Genomic DNA, 20,295 nt, shown 5'->3' with positions numbered 1-20,295 from the left:
CTTGAAGAATTTTTCCTTTACATTCACAACTTGGCTAACTGGCACAAAGAAGCCTAGCTTTCAGCCTATCTTGGTTTTTGGCATGCCTTTCTCACTAAGTGTAATCCTTTCTAGCTTTTGATTTAAAGTTATACATGTGTGACATCCTTTCACTTGAACACTTAGAGGTCACTGTAGAGTTAATTGGCCTAATTTCAATATTCTATCTCAGCATATAGGGAGACTCAAGGAGAGGGAGAGAGATGAATGGCTGGTTGGTGGAGCAGCCAGAACACACACACTTACCGATTAAGTTTGCCACCTTATATGGACACAGTTTGTGGTGCCCCCAAATAATTACAACAGTATCATCAAAGATCACTGATCACAGATCACCATAACAGAAAAATAATGAAAAAGTTTGAAATATTGTAAGAACTACCAAAATGTGACACAGAGGCATAAAGGAAGCATATGCTGTGGAAAAGTGGCACCAAAAGACTTGCTTGAACAGTGTTGCCACAACCTTCATTTTGCAAAAAATGCAGTGTCTGCAAAGTGCAGTAAAGCGAAGTGCAATGCATCAAGATATGTCTGTATACACTGCCTTAAATTAAGATTAAATATGAAAACTAAAATATACACACCAGAATATAATGTTTTAAACTAAACATTGGTAAAAAGATTTTGTGAAACAAAAGGGTTTCGGTCTCTGGGTGGTTCTTTTCTAGAAGTTGTAGTATGATTGAGGTTGCACGGTCTTGGCTCCTGGATGAAGCAGTTATTTACAACTCTTGGTATCATTTCCTGGGGAATGTTTATCCAGACCATGTCCTCGGGACACCAGCTGTCTGGTTTCCTCCATCATTACAGTAAGGGAAGTCAGCAGTCAACACCCATGGGTTGGGATATAAGTCCTTCTTACCACAAACCACATTTCTTAGACCATGTGAAGGATTGCAGCACGCGTGTTCATTTTAAAATGTGACTTTAATTGTAAAAACTGTTTTCTGTAAATATAGTTATATTAACCTCTCTGCACACAACCTGGTTCAGATATATACAAATATGATATATGCAGATGTTACACAGAACAAAATCAACTCAAGAAACATTTAGTCTTAGCTTCAGGATTAACCCCAACTTTTTTTTTTTTTTTAGGTCTTAGAAAGGATTACCTCTAAAAACAGAGAGAAATACCAATATACCTTAGGCAGTGGTGTTCAGGGTAAAATTTATGAAGTGTCTTACTAATTTCATAATGTGAGGGAAAGACTTGAAGCAAAAATAGATTCAGTCTCTGTTATTGCTATAACTTAAGCTAGGGAATTACTCAAAATAGGGGTTTTTACATTTAAGGTGACAGGGAGGCTATGCTGATCCTAACTCAGAAGAAATAGGAAAACAGTTTTTCCAAGGCTACAATTATTTATTTTTCAGAAAAGGTTTCTTATTTCCTGGTCTTATAAAAATGTAGCAAGCAAATTCTGGGTAGATAAAGGAAGTTAATTTTGTCTTCCTCTACTCTATACCCCTAAATCTCCTAGCCAGTCAGTTCAAAAGCACAGAATTTACACCTTTCCTCACTTACATTTTTTGGGGGCATGCTAGATTCAAAGGTTTTTTATCCCCTAATGCCACCTTCAAAACTTTTTGTAGACTTTAATTTATCTGAAGAAAGGCGTTTTCACTTTAATGTAAATTAAATATATTTGCAACTGGCTAACTCAATTATCTCTGTGTGGATTTTTTATTTTGTGAATCATCTCTGGCTAATTCATAATACCTTACCTTACCCCCACATTCCCTAACTGTCCTTAGAAAGCAAAGTAAATTTATTATCAGTCTAAATAGGCATTCAAAAGCAAACATAATTAATTCACACCTATCCTTCTACTGTGGTAATTAAATAGATTTTTTTGAATTCAGATACTATTAGCTCTAAAAGGCCATGCTATGCTGAAATTCTAGAATAAACTCTAAAGAGATGAACGCAGGGCTTTATTTCTCCATCATTTGTCTACATAGCACTAGAATCTTCTTATTCCCTTTCTAAATTTGGAATTTCATTCAACTGCCCCTATATTTTAGCTTCAAAGATGAATTAAAGTGCCAGTTATAAAATTACCCCCTTGTTCCTCCCCCATTTAACTAAGAGCCTAATAGTCAGAATGATCACATTTACCCTCTTTTGTACAAGAGTTTTACTTAAGGTTGGTGTTTGTATGTCATCCTCCCAAGACTGTCAACTTTATTTCCTAAAGATTGCATTAAGATTTCACAACACAATCTCCTTATGTCAATGCTCGAATATATTTACATAATGAAACTTATATGGGGTCTCAGCCACTACCAAATTACAGAACTGCTCATTTCTCCTAGGATTATAGTTTTGAAATTTCCTTCATTTCAACATCTGCATACTCAATTCACACATAGTAAATCGATATAAAAATAAACTTCCATTTTTAAGAAAAACATTAACTTAATTCACAGTTAGCTTTTTCCCACAACAGTAGTGCTCCAATTGCTCCTAGAAACAGAGGTATATTAGTAATAAAAATGGAATATTAAAAACCCATGACTGGGAGCTCTTAACTCCTTCTCTTTCCCTACCTGAATCAGAAAAGGGTTTTCCTGAAATAAGAAGGGATGGGACTTGGCCTGCTGAGGTAAGCCTATTAGTCTGTAGGAGTCTCATATCAGGGGTCCTAAGTGTAACCAAGGGGTACAGAGGAGAAGATAGAAACGCTGGACCTTTCACAAGTTCTGAGCTCATTAGTCAGGAACCTAACAGGGAGATAAAAGCCCATGTATGTTGGTCCCCATATTAATTTTCTTGCTTATTTAGAGCTGTCATCAAAAACTAAGGCAAGCTTACTGTCAAGATGAACACTGTCTTATAATTTTATTCAGCATCACCCTCCCCTCTCTTCTCTACCTCCCCAGGGATGAACTTTAATGGGACTGGAGAAATCCTCTCAATCCTTCCCTGAGCTGTGTGGTTTCAAAGGAAAAGCAAAACAAAATGGTCCCTATGGTTCCTGCCTCTTCTTGAAGGGTTGATGCATTACCATTAAAAGGTTAATTCATTACTGCCCTTTACAAAAGTTTCCCTAAAGGCCTAGGTGTAAAGGTGAATAATATCTTTTTAGAAGAATTTTCTATCTACATAGACATGCAAGTTAATCCTCATAGTCACCAGAATTAAAAATAACTCAGCTATGATTAAATTTATCCTTATCTCCTAGCTAAAATATCATACAGATACACTGATAAGCAAATCTTCATGTGTGACATTTGGAATTATCTTCACCACTGTGCTAATTTATTTCTATCACTATATTGAATTCAGCCCCTCTCCTCTAACCAAATGGAAGGCAGCATGCTACAATGGATATGGAAGGCAAATGCCCTCTAATTTGTTGCAATCATAAATTACTAAGGACTGCACAGGGCCTCAGGTAGGACACTTTCATTGAAATGGATCCATAGCAAGTGTGAAGAATGCTTCAGGTTTAACTGAAGCCAAAGACAAATTATTTGGCTCATGTGTTTTAGTTTGGTAGGAGATAAGCCCTGCCATTTCGGACTCCTTGTGGAGAAAGAGTTCTTAGCCAGAGGGCAACGGAACATTTTCCCAAAGGCTGAGTATTAACTCTACCAAGATTACAAAACTAAATAAAAAAAAAAAAAATCTACTTTAACAGGCCTCTGTCATATTTTATGTGAATACCGATAAACCCCAAGCCTGGATTCCAGTCCCCACAAGGATCTAGCTACCTGGAATTTCTTCTACCTTGATTCCGGGATGATAGGGCAGTCGCAGGCATCACAGGTCAGCAGTTACTTCCAGGTTAGCACATGGTTCACAGCATGGGACCAAATCAGGCTTCCAGTTCCCAGAAACACAAAGCAGGCTTAGGCAGGGAGGGGAAGAGAGAAGAGTCCAACAGTAGGGAAGGGCAGAAGGCTATCATCAGAAAGGCACCCACATGCTAGGTTTCCAACGCTGCTCCAGAAGGAATAACCTCTACCCCTTCAGAGCTTACTAACTTAGAAGGCAGTAAAAAAGGATTTCTGGGAACACCTTCTGAATAAAAGCAGATAGTTCCTCATTAGAAAATATTTCAAGGGTAATGGAAAAGTGGCCTGTGTGGCTCCTAGCTTCTGTTGTCACTGTGTAGATATTCCTATCAGGTACTTCACAAATTAATTCCCTTATAGGGAACTGGCAGCAAATGATGCTGAGTTGTGCCTGCTAACTTCAGTTTTTGGGGAAACAGGGAAAGTCTGGAACAAAGCAAGCCTTCAAAAGGTGACCTCAGTAAAAAGAGTCACACCACAACCTAGCCAAGAAATACTTTGGGGGTGATAAACAGTGACAAAGATAATGAAAGAGCTAAAGAGCATTCTGTTCGCCAGGCAGAGGTGTTGCACTAGATTTCTAGCCCTGCAAGGAAGCTGGCAATGTAGGGAAGGACTGAATCCTTGGATTCTTTCTTAAAGGAATACAGTGAGGGAGGGGAGAAATTCTGCTCTGGGGTCAGCTTCACCCAGGCTCCTTATGAACTAAGACATGCCACTGCCTCACTGGTACATTTCCCTCCAGGCCCACCCATACTTTGGTCCTCTGCATGAGTGTGAGCACAAACGCAAGGAGATGCCAATCAGACAGCTGCCTGTAATGGGATGTAGTTACCTGACTTATCATTCAAAAGTAAACACCAGAACCTCATTCTCATCTTACCGTCTTCCCTGCAGTACTTCTGAGCTTGGAGTGAAAATATCGTACAAAACAAGTGTTCATATGTGAAAAGGCTCTGGAACAAGTTCTTAAAGAGAGTATCCTTCCAACCAATTCCCCAGTTCCAGAAAAGAAGGGTCTGCCTATGTCGTCCAAGAGAATCAGACCTTTCCTTTCACTTATACCCCTACTCCTAACCACCCCCACCCCAACTTAGAAAACCTTGAACCTTAAAATACCACTAAAAATAACCATTAGGTGACCTAAGTTAAAAAGGCTCCCTCTTGAGAGGCAAGAGGAGAAGGTTGGTCTCAAAGGAAAACATAATGGAGAAGCTTCAACATCTAAAGATATGTTTTTTTTTGTTTGTTTTGTAAACACACATCACTGAAATGATGGCTAAACCCACACTGCAGAGGAGAAAAATGTATCATTGTATACTTTACATTTTAATGCCCAAATGTATTTATATATTTACATAAAAGATTCTACTTTGATTAATCAATGTCTGTTTGCACGGCCACATATCTGAATTTCTTAACTCTTGAACTTCTTATCAAGGAGCTATAGTGAAAATACATTTGAATAAAGCAATAAGCTATAAAAATCTAGTCTTGAGAGAAGACTTATGATCCATCCATTTGAAGTTATTTCTCTCTGCTGTGTACATTAGCCTGGCAGGATCTTAGTCACAGACATGGATATACTGATGGCTATTCCAGTAACAGAGCCAGACAGGAAGGCTGAAGGGGAAGAACTCATTTGTCACCAACAACGCAGTATCTCAAGTCTAGATCCTAAAGTATGGCCAAAAAGACCTAAACACTACTCTCACAGGAGCTGGCTTCCTGAGTCTGCTTAACAAACAATTGCTGTCTCATCTAAGCTGGCATCCATCAAACACCCTGCCAAAGCAGGCAGCAATAGGACTGGCCCCAGACCAAAACATTTCATAGGAAAGCAGATGCATTCATTAGTGACACTCAAGCGTTCCTTGACCACTTTGCTGGGAGAAGGCACTGTCAAATTTTCTCTAACAAATCTGTTAGGTCTCTTGCCCTAAGTACTTAGTTCAAGAATATTGTCACTGTTGAAGAGAAGTCTGCTTATCAGGGATCCAAACTCCAAACTGGTAAACAGTCTTCTTAACACCATACCACAACTTCTGACTTAGTCAGCTCACATACTTGCTAGATTTCAAAATCCAGTGAATCTTATCTGATCCAGAGGCTCTGCTGGTTATGCCTCCAAAAAACTCTCATCCATATAAATAAACTTACTTCTTCATCTCCAAAGCTTGACTGCTCTGCCCTTTGGTTGCTATGCACTATGCCCTTTACAAATACCCAAATTACTCCAAGAAGATGTTTAGCCCTTAAAGAAGACTAAATTGTGAAATGAATTTGCTTGTAGGCTCCAAGGCCAGCAATGGGCCTTAGGAATACTCCAATCCATCCCAGGAGGAGAGGATCAGGGAAAGGACCATCACATTGGCCAGCCACCATTAACTTACTTTGAGAAAGCTTTCAAGGCCTCATTCTACAATTTTAGTTTTCAGCTGACTAATAAACAACCTTCCCTATCATCCTGTCCTTAGAGAAGCTCATACCTGGTGTCAAAAATACCCTTTTGGTCCCTCTTTGAGGTCTCTACTCAAGTGAACAGAGAAGAGAGGGATTTGCCCCCCAAAACAAGAAAAGGAATTTGATCCAAAGACTATATAGACTCTTAGAACCACTAAATATCTCGAAAGGTTATCTGGTCTAGCATCTGCCTTCAGGCAGATGACCATCTAAGGCCACACTGGACACATAGCTGTCTTTTGCTTGAATACATCAAGAGACAAAGAATGTACAGACTTTATGAATAGTCCACCTCAGTGTTACCAGGGCTTGATCTTCTCCTAGTAATATATGGCCTTCACCACATCTCCCCAAGTCACTCAACAATGAGTGAAATAAGAGAATCTACTTTTATAGTTCCTAGGATCAAACCAGGCTCAAAGAACAAGCAGTTCTGGGGAGAAAGTGGTAGATTCTAACATCCTACCAAAGCAGGACATAAAACCAAAGGTGAAAGAAAGGAAAGGAAAGGGAAGAAAGGAAATTTCAAAAATTACATTTGTTGGAAAGGATAAACAATATTCCATGGTATCGACTTAATAAAAAAGGAGGCCCTTTATGGGCCTGGGCTGAACTCCAGGCTGCTCTCAGCCCACATGAGAGTGGCTCACCACTTCCTATGGGCAACAGGGGTTGTCAATGACCAACATGACATCGATGCCATAGGCTTCCAGCAGGTCCATAAGAAAGCTCCGGTCTCCTTGGGGGTCCAGACCCATGCCCCTGGCATGTTCTGCTGTCAGGGTTTTGTCTTGACTGGCAGATACCTCCAACAGAGTCTGAAATATCCGGTTGTTTTGCTCTAGGAAAAACCTGCATTTCCAAAACAAGACACAGGAAAGGAGGCAAGAAAGGACAAAAACAAAACAAAACAAAACAAAAAACTTCAGCAGATAACCCACACAAGGATTTTGGTTTAATGTTTAACGTACTCTTAAATCAATCGTTTCAAAATAAATCAGAGCTGTCTTTTAAAAAAGAAGAAAACTATAAAAGCTAAAAGGTGGTAAAGTGCTACTGAGGTTAGTAAAGAATCCATTTGGCGTTAATCACGGTGTGGTTAAGAAAAATCTCTGAGCAAGTGATAGCCTGGCTGCCAAAACTTCATTTTCCTGTTAAGAGGCAGGTATTAGCAGTTTAACTCAGACTCAGGGAAAGGACTCCAGATACTGTTTTTTCCTCTCTGCTTCATCACAGGGGAAGAGAATGTTTAATAAAAAACAAAAACAAAACAAAATAAAACCTGATAATGAAATTCTGAGGTGAAGGCTTAAAGTGAGAAACTGAAATTCACCTTTAAAGGCCCGGATAGGTAATTAGAGCTAGTGGTGACAGATCAGCCGTAATAGAGAGAAAGGGTCTGAAATGGTTCTCCAGCCCCCGCATCACTGCAGACAGCACGAGGCTGACAAACTGTCCACATGAGCAGAAACAGTGATGTTCTGACAAGCTGGGACAGCCCAGGGATGCTCTGGAGCCAGCAACACTGGAAGTGAAGGTTTTCTATGACGGAGAAAGGGAAGTCACGCTGTAGCTGCTGATACTGGCATGGCTCAACGTGACCCTTGGTTCTTTTGTGTGTGTGTTTGTTTTGGAAAATTATGCACAGAGCAAGATTTAAATGTCACTGCCTTACAGTACTATATGAATAATGCCATTTTCAGAAAAGGCATTAATTGTCTAGATTTTAAAGCTGTGCTCCACCAGAGCTCTCGGGTTTAACAAAGGTGCCTAGTGCCTCAAAAAGCTCTGAATGCACAGAAATTTCAGATCCAGTGGTATGTGTCAAGTCTGGATGAGACTGTACCTGGATCTTTGCTCAATTCCCAGGTGCACTGACATCTAACAGTATGTTTGGGTTAGAAAGCAGACTTTAAGAGTCAAAGTACTGCACCTTTAGTTGCAACGTCAACATTAAGGTTTAAACATTCCAGTGTCAGAAACTGCTCTAACTGCATGTGCTATTCCCCACCCCCGCACAGAACATGGGGTAGGAAGACCAAACAGGAAGCTGGGGCAACTTTCAGTTTCGATTACAATTCTGTTCTTATCATTGAACGCTTTCACACACAGCTGCTTATGAATGAAATTGATGCCGTAAGGGATAAAGCCTGTGCACCCCCCACCCCACCAGATCTGGGTAAATTAGATTTCATTAGATTTGAGTGAAATTTCCAGGTTATCCCATAATACTCAGCATAAGGAACTGCCTATTTAAAGGAAGCAGTGGATGAAAAGAGTTCCTGAATCTGAGGGACAGACAGCTTCTATGCAGTTGGTACCCTGGAAATAAATGCCCAAGAAAAAAATGAACATGCACAGGACTTCCATTTTCTGTTAATGACCTTTCCCTCCTTCTTTCCCTTCCTCCTTGCATTCTCCCTAAATGACATTTCAGGGCTTGGGGTTGCCTCTGTATAAAGCCCAGCTCTAGGTGTCCTTGGCAGCAATAAAGGACACCCCTGGCCTGCAGAGACGTGAGAGGAATCAAGGTTGTCTGTCCTCCACAACCTAAAGCAGTTAGTGCTGAAGGGATCCCCAGGGAGACCCACAACCACTGCCACAGGGCTTACAGCACAAAGAGGTCCTCTTCACAAGGGTGGTAGTCTTCCTCCACTTCCTGGGAATACAGCAGCATCTGCCTGTTGTAAAGCAGAGCATCATCAAACCCTGGCACAACTCCAAGGACCCCAGGCACAGGTAATCTGCAATGGGCACCACCGCCCAGGAAGCAACACCAGCCAGTGCAGGCCCCCGGTCCAAAGTCAAGGAGAGAATAAACAGGGCTTGGGGTCAAAACCCCCAGGTTTCAGTGCCAGTTCCAACCCTGTGCAATCTTCAGCAAGTGGCAAGCATTCTGGACTTGCCTAATTGTCCATAAAATGGGAGTGATGATAATACCATGATTTCACAGAAGAATCAAATCGCTGAGAATTTCATGAGATAATGCATACAAAAGTTTCCATTATGGAGATCCATGCAACGTAGGTGCTCAAACACAAGTCTAAACAAGCAATGTAAAAATCTAAACAAGGTAATTTTTGAGAATCTGGAAACTAGCCTAGTCTTTTCCCACACTCCCAAGTCTATCAGAAAGAAATCACCCCATGCCTATCTGCTACCCTCTTGTCAGGGCAATATGCAGGGAGTCTGGCTTCTTCACTGTAGGACTTCCCTTTACTTCCCATCACCCAGACAGAATACAGATGCAGAAATGAACCATGTGGGAAAGGATGGGCAGGACAGGAAGCAGAGGCACTCACTTCTCGGTGGCCCCAGCAAAAGGACAGGCTTTACAGAAAGTCCTCTGGCTTCCCTGGGGGCTACCCAACTCTTCTCTAGCCTTAGCTGTGTCCCTGTCATCCATGGATGTGTGCACATGACCTGGGCCTCCCACTACCTCTGCTCATTGAGCCGCCGGTACTTCTCCCTGTCAGCACTGTTGAGCTTCAGCAGGGGCTGCAGGTGGTCATGGTGTGTCTTCACATTCTGGTTATCCACATAGACATCATACAGTTCACGTTTCTCCTCGAAAATCTTCTCTGTGGTGCCTGTGAAACCCAAGGTTAAGGAGGTGGGCATCATGAGGCTGTCACTGAAGGGAACCAGCCAAAAACAAAGAGGCCAGGAGCCCCATGTCTGAGATGAGCAGAAAGGCTCTTGGGGAGCTGGGAGGCCAGAGCATGGCTCCCAGCCGAGCTGGTGCACATAGGTAGTGACAGCGGGCTCATGTGGGCAGAGACACGAGGAAGGGTCCCATACTCACAGGCCACATAGGACACCTCCACCTCCAGGCTCTCAATGTCAGCCACGTTCACATAGAAGAAAGGCTTGGACTCAGGAATGGTGCCCCCGATGCCAGGCAGGGAAATGTTGGCCAAGCAGCAACAGCAGTACACTGGGGGGTGGGGTGAGGGCAGAGGAGGGGAGAGGAGGACAGTCTGCAAAGCCTGCTGGCCAACACCTCTTCTGAACCGTCACCCTCCGAGGGTTTTGCTTTGTGCTATCCTGGTACCTGAGTAACCAGGTGGTACTGGCATTCTGAGATGGGGGCAAGGTTTTTGAGGTCACAGAGCAAAGTTACCTCTGTCAAACCAATCCCTCTGCTGCTTCTTCTTGGGTCCCTTATTTGGTGGTTCCATCCTGTGCTCTCTCCCAGGTCACAAAAACGATGTACGAACCAAACCCAATTTTTCAGTCTTTATCTCACTAGGTCTGGACACTTGATCTTTCTCCTTCTCAAAACTCTTACCTCCCTTGGCTTCTGTACCCCATGCATCTTCTGGTTCTTCCCCTTTGTCAGATTGTCCTGCCTCAGTCTCTGCTGTTGACCTCTACTGCTCCAGCTCCTATGCTTTTATCTTAACACTGATCTGCCTTTTCTCACTCAGCGTGCTCTCCCCACATGATGCTATCCATCGCCACGGTTATCATTTCAAATCGTAATCGCCAGTCGTCAACACTTCCCCAAAGGTCCAGACCCATCTCTATGAGTGCCTTGATGTACTTCTGCCTCCCAGCTCACATTCACCATGTCCAGAGTTACCTCTGTCAAACCAACCCCTCTGCTGCTCCTTCTTGGGTCCCTTATTTGGTGGTTCCATCCTGTACTCTCCTTCATTGCTACCTCACACACATCAGAACCTCACAACCCAGTCAAACACCACATTTTGTCATGTTTATCTCTTAAATATATCTGGAACCCACCCCTTCTGCTTTAATCCAGACCCTTCTCTCTCACCAGAGCACTGATTTGTCACCCAATCCGTCCTCTACACTGCCATGAGAGCGCACACCCTAAAATACATCCAATCATATTACTCCCAGGCCTAAAACCAACCCAGGCAGTTTCCATTCCGATGTGCCTCAATGTTTGCTTCTAGTTACCTCTGTAGCATACAACTCCCACAGGCGGGGGTGAAAATATCAAAATGCGCTTTCGAAGTAAGGCAAATTTCCAGAGGATGAGGATCTGTTCTCCAAAGAACTTAATAAACTGAGACATGCAGCCAGCTGGGTGTGTGATCTGAAAAAAATAAAAAGCAGGGAAAGGGTAGAAGAAGGAAGGAGTATCTTGTTAGAAATATCACTGGGAAAAGTATTCAGAACAGGCATGGGCTCTAAATTCTCTCTCTCTGTCCCCGCAAAAATCCAAAGTATATTAAAGTATGTTTACTTCCACACTAAATGGTACTTCTCACACCGAAAGGGCTTATCTTTAAATTGGGTATCTATAAATACATAAGCTCCCCTGACACACTGAAGTTTGGGTTTAGGGATCATTTATTAGAGGGAACGAGGTGCAGAGGAAACAATGCTGAATTTAACATTTTAAAAGTCAGAAATAAAAGTATATCTGAAGTACTTAAGAAAATTCAAACCAAAACACCACTGAGCACTGTAAGGAATAACACAATGAGCAGAGTCCCAGATAAATTTTCAAATACATAGGAATCCGGATATTGTGCAAAGTGAGGTACGTCTGCATAGCATACAGGTAGGAAGAACCCACAGGGCCTAATGGCGTAACAACTTGCCAGGCTTCAACCACCTAACACTCTCCCTTTAAATGCTAAATGCAAGCAGCCTGTCAGCCCCTGAGGGCTGCCTTCTAGGAGCAAGGAATAGCCTAGGGGTTGAGAGCCTGAGCTCAGACTTCTGAAGAGGCTGAATTCTGAGCCCAGCCTTGGGAAGTTGGTTCTGTTTCTGGTTTACTTTCCTTACCTCTAAGATGAGGGGACCATCACCTACCCCCTATGGCTACGAGGACCACAGGGAAAACATTTAGGATGGTGTTACAGCCCAATTTGTGGGAACTGCCGCCGTCATTGGACAGAACAGAAGGGCTACAGACTAGACGGCCTTGTGAGCTTTTCGGAAGGCCACTTCCATGCTAAAGCATCAGAGGTAACTGCTCAGCACCCACCAGGGAGGCAGGTGAGTGGCCCTCTTCTGGAGAAGCAAGCAGACACCAAGGCTGAGTGCTGGGATTTAGCAACTGGGAGCCCTCTGGGAGTGCCCCACACCTGAGACTTGACGCAGGCTCGCTGCCCACCCTGCCAATCCAGACTAGGCCATCCCACATCCTCCAAAGCTGCCTGGGAGAGAACTTCCCTTACCAAGACATCGGCCCTGCATAGATGGCACCCACTTGCCCCAGGCCAGGAGATACGCTGTACTTAGCTTAGCATGCCCTGCTTGCCTACACCTCTGCCAAGTCCCAAATGACCAAGAAGAGGCACCAAGCAGCTAAGTCCGGTCAGATCCCTCCATGCACAATCTTTCCCGAAGGTAAAACAGCAACCAGCCAGGAAAAGGAGCCAAAAAGCATGTTTAGATTCTTCTCAGCCCTCCCTCTTGATATTTGCAGGCCCTTAACATGTGCTTATATAGCATGAAGGCAGAGGTTTATACCAATGTGTCCTAGGCCTTAGAATCTGAGAACAAATGATCCTTAATCAAGTCTCATCTTATTTATTCATTCATTCATTCAAGGAATAGTTCTTAAGTGTTTACTCTGTGTCAGGCTCTGTACTAAGTATTCTGGTTCTGACAATGAACAAAAAAGACCCAGTCCCTGCCCTCATGTTGTTTATAGGCCAGTAGGAGAAAAAGACAGGTAGATAAGCAATTAAAATACAGCCTGATAAGAGCTGTGGTGGGAGAAGGACAGGGAGCCTAGGAGCACAATTCTGGGAGAAACAGAGCAGACTTTCTGGAGGAAGTGATGTCTAAGCTTCAACACAGAGGATGAGTTGGAGGGATGGGGTTCTTGGCAGAGGGACCCGTGTGCACAAGGCATGGAGATAAGAGGGAACATGCCCCTTCCTGGGAAGGGCCCCAGGCCCAGCCCACAGAAACGCTGAAAACCAACCACAGGGTTCGACCCTTCTCTTCCAAGACTCACAGCTTCAGAGACCTCATCCCTCTTGGCCTTGTTCAACTGCCCCATCTCTCTCATAACAAACTATTTTTACACTGTATGCAAATGACATTTCTCCGGCTTTAATTTCTCTTTTTTTCAGCTTTGTCCCTCTCTAGCTTTTACAGGGAACCCTCTTTTCTTGACTTCTACAGTTGTCTACCTTCATGTTTTCCCTCAGACCTCTCAAGCCCAAGATACTTCATCCTCTTTTTACTCCCTCTTTTTATTCCCTAACTCTTGTAAGCACTCCCCTCTCCCCACCTCCCAGTTCAATCTTCATCCCTCTGCTTTCGGTGCGCTATATCTGCCCCTAAGTAATCCACTCCTAGGGCTCATCCCCCATCTTTGGTTTTCTCTCCAGCTTTCCCATTTCCCTAAGAGGAACTTTTTAGCCAGCCAATTGCTTGACTTCTCGGAGAGGCTTAGAACTTCCAACTTTTTTTTTTTTAACCTGCAACAGTCTTGAATCTGATCCCTATTTTAAAAACATTCTCATTTTAAAAATTTCTTTATACATGTTTTCACTTTGTAGAAAATTCACTGAACTTATATACTTATGGTTTTTCACTTGTCCCTATAAATGTTATATTTCAACAAAAAGCTTGCATAAGAAGTTCTTTTTTCTTGGCTCTTTCCTTTTTTTAACATGTATAAGCACTACCACCCCCCCTCCACCCCAATGCTTTGCCTCACTTCCCAGGTAATATATGTATTAATAACCTAGTATACATCCATCCAAATTTTCCATGTTCATGTATGTATATGTGTGTACAGATTTATATCTGTGTATACCTATCTATCTATATATGAGATCGTAATTATTTTACAAAAATGTGACTGTATTATACATTGTTTTCTGCACCTTACTATTTTCACAAGAAAATACTTCTAGGTAGACCTCTCCCAAGAACTAATTTTCTCTAACTCATTATTCATACTGGCTGTTTAATACATGGGGCATTCTAATTTTCTACCACCCTGAACAATTTTGAATTAAAATTCTTATACACATATCATTTTACATACATATATGATCGATCCCCAGGAGCAGGTCCCAGGAATGGGAATGCTTGATCAAAGGGTACATGTATTTTAAATTTTCATGTGTTGTCAATTTATTATTATTATTTTTTTTAAAAGAAGTCTCTCTATATGTCTATCTGCAACCTAAAAAAGCACTCTTTTCTCTGTATCTTCTAGGGGTTGACAGGAGCTGTCCTCAATAGGGCAAAAGGAGAAAACAATTTCACTTTTTCTCTCTTTGTTCCTCCTTCTTGGCCCCTTGATGAGAAGCAGCCAGGGACACACAAGTCATACACATGCTGGTGACCTTCCTGGGGATTTGGAGATTGCCCAGCAGCAGTTTGACTAGGAAGAGAAAAATGGGTCAGAGTCTGGAATGGAGAGAAGACACAGAGATTTAGGCCAATACAAGTCCAGAATTCCCTTAATGACTCTCTGGCCATTTCTTAATTACTATTCCTCAGCCCAAACCATGGGCCTGGGAAATATGCAAACTTCACATCCTGGACTCCCTTAGCAGTTGGCTTCCTGTTAGGTTCTTCCAATGGGAGGCAATGTCCAGAGACTGGAAGGCAGTGGGGAGGCAGAAAGGATTCTCTTCCGTTTCTAGCTCCTGTTCATATTTCTCCAGCAGCGGAGGACAGCCATGACTCTAGCCTCCAGCTTCTCTTAGTGTTTTCAGTGCCAACTGACCCATACCGCTCGGAGGTACCAGTGCCAGATGTACAGTGTCCCCCTCGGAGATCTGAGCACTGGCTGTGCAGGGGCCCTCCTCTGAGCTCCTAGGGTCTTGATAATGCCATCTCTCCACCTTTGTTACCCCAGTCCTGGGGCTGTGTGGCAGGCAGCATCTAAATGAACGCCCAGGATTCCCACCTCCTGGTATTTACAGCATTATGTAATCCCACTTCCTCTTGACTAAATTGCTTCTCGCTAACAGAATATAGCAGTGTTGAGGGGATATCACTTCCATGATTAGGTTACAAAAGATTTTGACTTCTGTCTTGCTAACAGACTCTCTCAACCGATAGCCAGGAAGGAATGGCGGCTCTCAGCCCGCAGTCCTCAAGGAACAGAATGCTGTCCACGGCCATTTAAGTGAGCTTGGAAAAGGACCTTTTCCCATTGGAGCCTTCGGATGAGAGCCCAGCCCAGTTCACACCTTTACTACAGAACATGAGAGACTGCAAAGCAGACGACCAGCTAAGCCATGCCTGGACTCCTGACCCCAGGAACAGTGAGATATTAAGTATGTACTGCTTAAGCAATTAATTTTGTAGTGATTTGTTATGCATCAATAGATAATAATAAAGGGTGGCAGCCGCTTCCTGTAATTACTAATTTATGGGTCACCTCGTGATTTGCTTCATGCTCCTTGAGTCCTTGAACTCCAACATACCCATTCCCTGTACTGAATTAGATAGAAATACCTAACATGGTTTCCCTTTCTGTGACAAGACACCAACTGATGCTAATTATGGTTCAAATTCCATAGTCTAGTATTTAAGGTTTCTAAAATCTGATTCCAACCTATTTTTCCAGTCTTTTCTCTCATGGCCAGCCTAAATAAAAATTCAGTTACAGTCGAACTAGTTTGCTCACTGTCCCATGAACTTGCGTGTGCTTTCTCCAGCCCACATCTCTTCAAAGGGAGTGGATGGGGGCGGAGAACGAATCTTGGCTTTAGCCCCAGTCCTGGGTTTAAATCCTGGCTCCATCTCTTCCTAGCTATATCATCTTAAGCAAGTCATTGAACCTCTATTAACTTCAATTCATTTATATGTAAACAGGGATTTAAAAACCATTAACTTTAAAGGAATGCTGCAGCAAGTACAGATGAACAGCTAGCACAAGGCTTAACTCACAGAAGGTGATGGCAAAGTGACAGTTCATGGCTCTCAACACTGCTCACGCCTTCTCCTGGTCTGGAATTAGCATCCTTCACTTTCCATCTATCTAAATACACCAGAGATAACTCCTCTTCCAAGGAGCCTTCACAGAGACTCCTAAGTCATGGCATCATTTCTCTGTGATGGGAGCACCAAGGTCCCACCGAAGGGAGAGAGGCGGAGAAGCAAGAGGAACAGCAGGTTCTTAGCCATCTTTGCACCCTTGCAACACCTGTTACTTGGCCCACTGTTGTGTTAAATGTTAACAGAGTCCAGAACCAGAGGCAAAGTGCTTCAGAAGAAATACACAATAAAGTAATATCAAAAATATCACAACTAAAAAAATAACATAGCTGTTCCTCAAACTCATCTGTAGTTCCAATGTCCAGCTTTAAAATATCTGAAGCAATCAATAGCATCAAATCCACCTTCTTCCCCACTAGGAATCCACCTCAACCAGCCTGCCTATCACATACAGCTTTGTGCTGATATATGTGACTTTGTGCTGATGTATGTCTAGAAAGCACATTGTTTAAGACAACTTGCCTTATGTAGTAAAAGAACCCATATGCTTACATTACAGCCCTATTCTACTGAAAGCAGATTTCTGGGCATGATGAGTCCAAGCCATAAATTCCTTATTAAATAAAAATCAGTCAATAACTCCTGTACCCAGATACAAATGCAGTACTGCTTGAGAGTATGGCTGACCTCACCTTCATCTCGGGGTACATGTATCGGTGGATGGAAGGCAGCCAGTAGACAGGGGGCAAGCTGCTGCCTCTCCCCGGACCAGCATGGAGCACCCCTTTCTTGTCCTCATAGAAAGCAGCCAGATGAGAGTAATGTCCTGGCATCTCCAGCTGGTGTCTGTACAACACACACATGCACAGTGAGAACAGCTCTGGCCACAGCTCTGCAACTCACTCTCCATCCCCACTCCCACGCCACCCCCACACCCCGAGGGTTATATCGCTTAGGAGCCAAGGATCTAATATTCTAAGAAGACCCCTTTTTTAAGGTTGCCTAGGACACCTCCTTGGGTGTTACAGACCTTAGGAAAAGCTCCTATGTGGGGCCTGAAACTTCCTGACAGCACCATGTAACACATTCTCCTTCTCATAGGAAACAGATGGAATTAACAGACTATGACTAACTTCTATTGTTCTTGAGCAAGGTATGCTAAAGACTGTGTGTGCTTCCTGCAGAATGGCTATTTACTGTGAGAAGGGATAACTTGGGAGCCTACGAATTCCCTGTTTAAAGCTGCTCTTTGTTTGGAAATTATGCTTGCTTGCTTGCTTTGCTGTTATAAAAGAATAAGAAGCAGCTTACCCCCCAATGTCTCTGTGCTGCTTGGGCTGTTCCGGCTGAAGCAGCACAGCCCCAGACTGTGTACTCCCTCCATGCTTCTTTTGCTTTCTGTGGAAGCTGTTACTGGAGGTGTAAAAGCCCAGAGGTGTGAAGGTTGGAGGAAGACAAACTGCTGGGTCTGGGCTTACCCCCTTTCCCATATGGTTGCTCCAACAAATGTGAGCGTGCTAACTGAGCTTGTTCCCAACACCACAAGCGGGGAGGTGTAGATGAGCAGACCCTGCACGAGGAGTCTTTAGTTTCCTTGTCTCTAGTTCAGGAAAACAACCCTACTCTTCCTTTCTCACTGGGAGGGATCAAATCAGACAAAGAATTTGGAAATGGCTTAAGAACAGTGAATCACTGTTAAAATGTAAGCTATCACTGAGAAGCCTTCTAGCTCTAGCTAGAGATAAGGGAAGAAGAGTCAGTGGCACATTCTGTTATGAGGAAGGGGAAGTTACACATGGTGATGGAACTCCCAACCAATGTATCTTCTGGATAGTACATGCCAAGAGAAAAGTAAGAGGGAGTCGGAGACCCCAGCTAGAAAAAGAAAGAAACCTAAAGGACTAGAAGAAAAGCCCATGGTAAGAAATGGCCATGGACTAAAGTAAACAGCTGTCAACCAGGCAGTATTTTCAAAATTATACCTAGCAATGGTGCGAGCATATAAAACAGGCACTCCCTTTTACTGTGGTGGGTACACACGAGTACCCCCTTTCTGAAGGGTAATTTGCCATTTGTATCAAATTGCACTTTGTATATACTCCACCACCCAGTGATTCCATTTCTAGGAATGTGCCGTAAAGAATTATATATGGATGTGAACAGTTATTTGTGCTGACAATGGTGAAAAATAAGAAACAGCCTAAAAATACCCAATAACGGTGAAATAAATTGTGATACATTTATGTTGAAATACTGGGAAACCACCAAAATGATGTTGAAGATTGTTGCTCATGATATACTAAAAGGTGAACACACAAATTACAAAATTTAGATATTGTATGACCTTAATAGTAATATTTTAAATTAATGTGCATTATATATTTACACACATAAAAAAGACTAGAAGGATATCTAAACAAAATGTTAACAGTAGGTATCTGTGGCTGGTGAGATCATGTTTCTTTTTCCTTTGAGCTCTTCTCTATTTTTCAAAGTTTTCTACAACTATATGTTAATTTTGTATTTAGTCCTTTTTAACTTATTAGAGAAATATTCACATAAGAAAGAATAGCATAATGAATCCCATGTATCCATAACTCAGCTTCAATGATGAACAATATTTTATCAATATGGCTACATTTATACCCTAACCCCACAACACTTTTTTTTCCCTAAAATTTGCTTGTTTTAAAGCAAATCCAACATCATCCCATTATACCCATAAATATATCAATATGCATCTCTAAATGATAAAATTTGTTTGAAAAATAACATAACCACCATGCCATATCTCACCTAACAAAATAAAAAATAATGCCTTTAATATCAACTAATAACCAGTCCACATTCACCAAACTGTACACCAAATGATACCAATCGTCCCCCAAGTGTCTTTTTGCAGTTGGTTTGTTTGAATCAGGATCCAAATAAGATCCAAAACCTGGCTATGTGTCTTAAGTTCCTTTTATTCTGTAACAGTCCTTTTTCATCTTTCTAATTTAGTTTTTTTTAAATTATAAAATAGTTCTCCAATGTCTCTGGTTAATGGGAAATAGTCATAGAAAGGACTCTTTAGCTAGAGAGATATTGAAGGCAAGAGTTGTAGATGAAATATTAATAAATAAATGTGGGACTTTAAAAGTCAGAATGAATATAAAATACAAATTAGATTTTGCAGGAACCCAGTCCAGTTATTTTACATCAAAGTCATTGGTGCAATCAAGTATTATCCCTGCCTTGAACCCGAGCTTGTATAACTATGCTCTTTCTCTTTCTCATAACCTGTTACAGAAGCCTTTCTCTCATTTTACCTCTAGTCCTCTTTAATCACCAAGTTGAAAAACCTTTCTAGCTATGACTCAAAATCTAGAAGCCTTAAAAAAGATTATTGAATTCAAAGAGGAAAAACATCTGTGTGACAAAAAATAAGTAAGGTTAAAAGACAAAAAGTGTCAGAAAATATTTTCAATTCATATCACAAAGAGAAATCTCTCTGTTATAAAAAGAGCCCCTCTAAATTAATAGTAAAAGACCAACAACCCAAAACATGGAGTAAAGGCTAGAGATTGGTCACAGAAAAGGAAATACAAATGACTCAAACAAATATAAAAATGCATTATATGTAATAACAGAACACCAGAAACAATCAAATGTCCATCAATGAGGGACGTAAGAAATAAAGTATGGATCTTTTATACAGGGCTTATAACAATGATTAAAAATAATGCAGGTGCTTTCTATGCAGTAATGTGAGAAGATTTCTCAGATATATTGCTAGATGAAAAAAGCAAGGTGCAAAACAGTGCATATCACATGCTACCTTTTGTATGAAAAGAGGGAAAATAAGAATATATGTTTGTATCTGTGTATGTACACACACACATACACAAACTTTAAAAAGATACCTGAGAAATTAATAACAGTGATTACTAGGATTGTTGGATAAATGTGGGAAATGGGTAAAGACTTCATTTTATACTAGTGGTAGATACTCCCACTCTCTTCTTCATTTACTAATGGAACCTCCCAAATTTTAGCTGGTCATATGGTCACCCAGCTAATGATCACATTTTCCAGACTCCCTGG

At 41.9% G+C, this 20,295-nt stretch overlaps 1 protein-coding gene across 1 annotated transcript in view; it reads right to left on the bottom strand.

Annotated features, from left to right (window-relative positions):
• Positions 1 to 950: 950 nt before the first annotated feature.
• The window catches only part of DENND11 (DENN domain containing 11), a 50,005-nt gene continuing 30,660 nt past the window's right edge, over positions 951 to 20,295 (bottom strand). Inside the window, exons 4-9 of the mRNA XM_037836001.1 lie at positions 16,902 to 17,055; positions 11,236 to 11,374; positions 10,115 to 10,246; positions 9,749 to 9,899; positions 8,922 to 8,990; positions 951 to 7,161 (exon numbers count right to left, since the gene is read on the bottom strand). Coding sequence (XP_037691929.1) covers positions 6,966 to 7,161; positions 8,922 to 8,990; positions 9,749 to 9,899; positions 10,115 to 10,246; positions 11,236 to 11,374; positions 16,902 to 17,055 — 841 coding nt within the window. The 3' untranslated portion in view covers positions 951 to 6,965. The remainder of the gene's footprint in view (positions 7,162 to 8,921; positions 8,991 to 9,748; positions 9,900 to 10,114; positions 10,247 to 11,235; positions 11,375 to 16,901; positions 17,056 to 20,295) is intronic.

Source organism: Choloepus didactylus, chromosome 5 (assembly GCF_015220235.1).
Source record: "Choloepus didactylus isolate mChoDid1 chromosome 5, mChoDid1.pri, whole genome shotgun sequence".
Taxonomy (NCBI): domain Eukaryota; kingdom Metazoa; phylum Chordata; class Mammalia; order Pilosa; family Megalonychidae; genus Choloepus; species Choloepus didactylus.
Note: the sequence above shows the minus strand (reverse complement) of the source record. Positions and strands in the feature narration are given on the sequence as shown.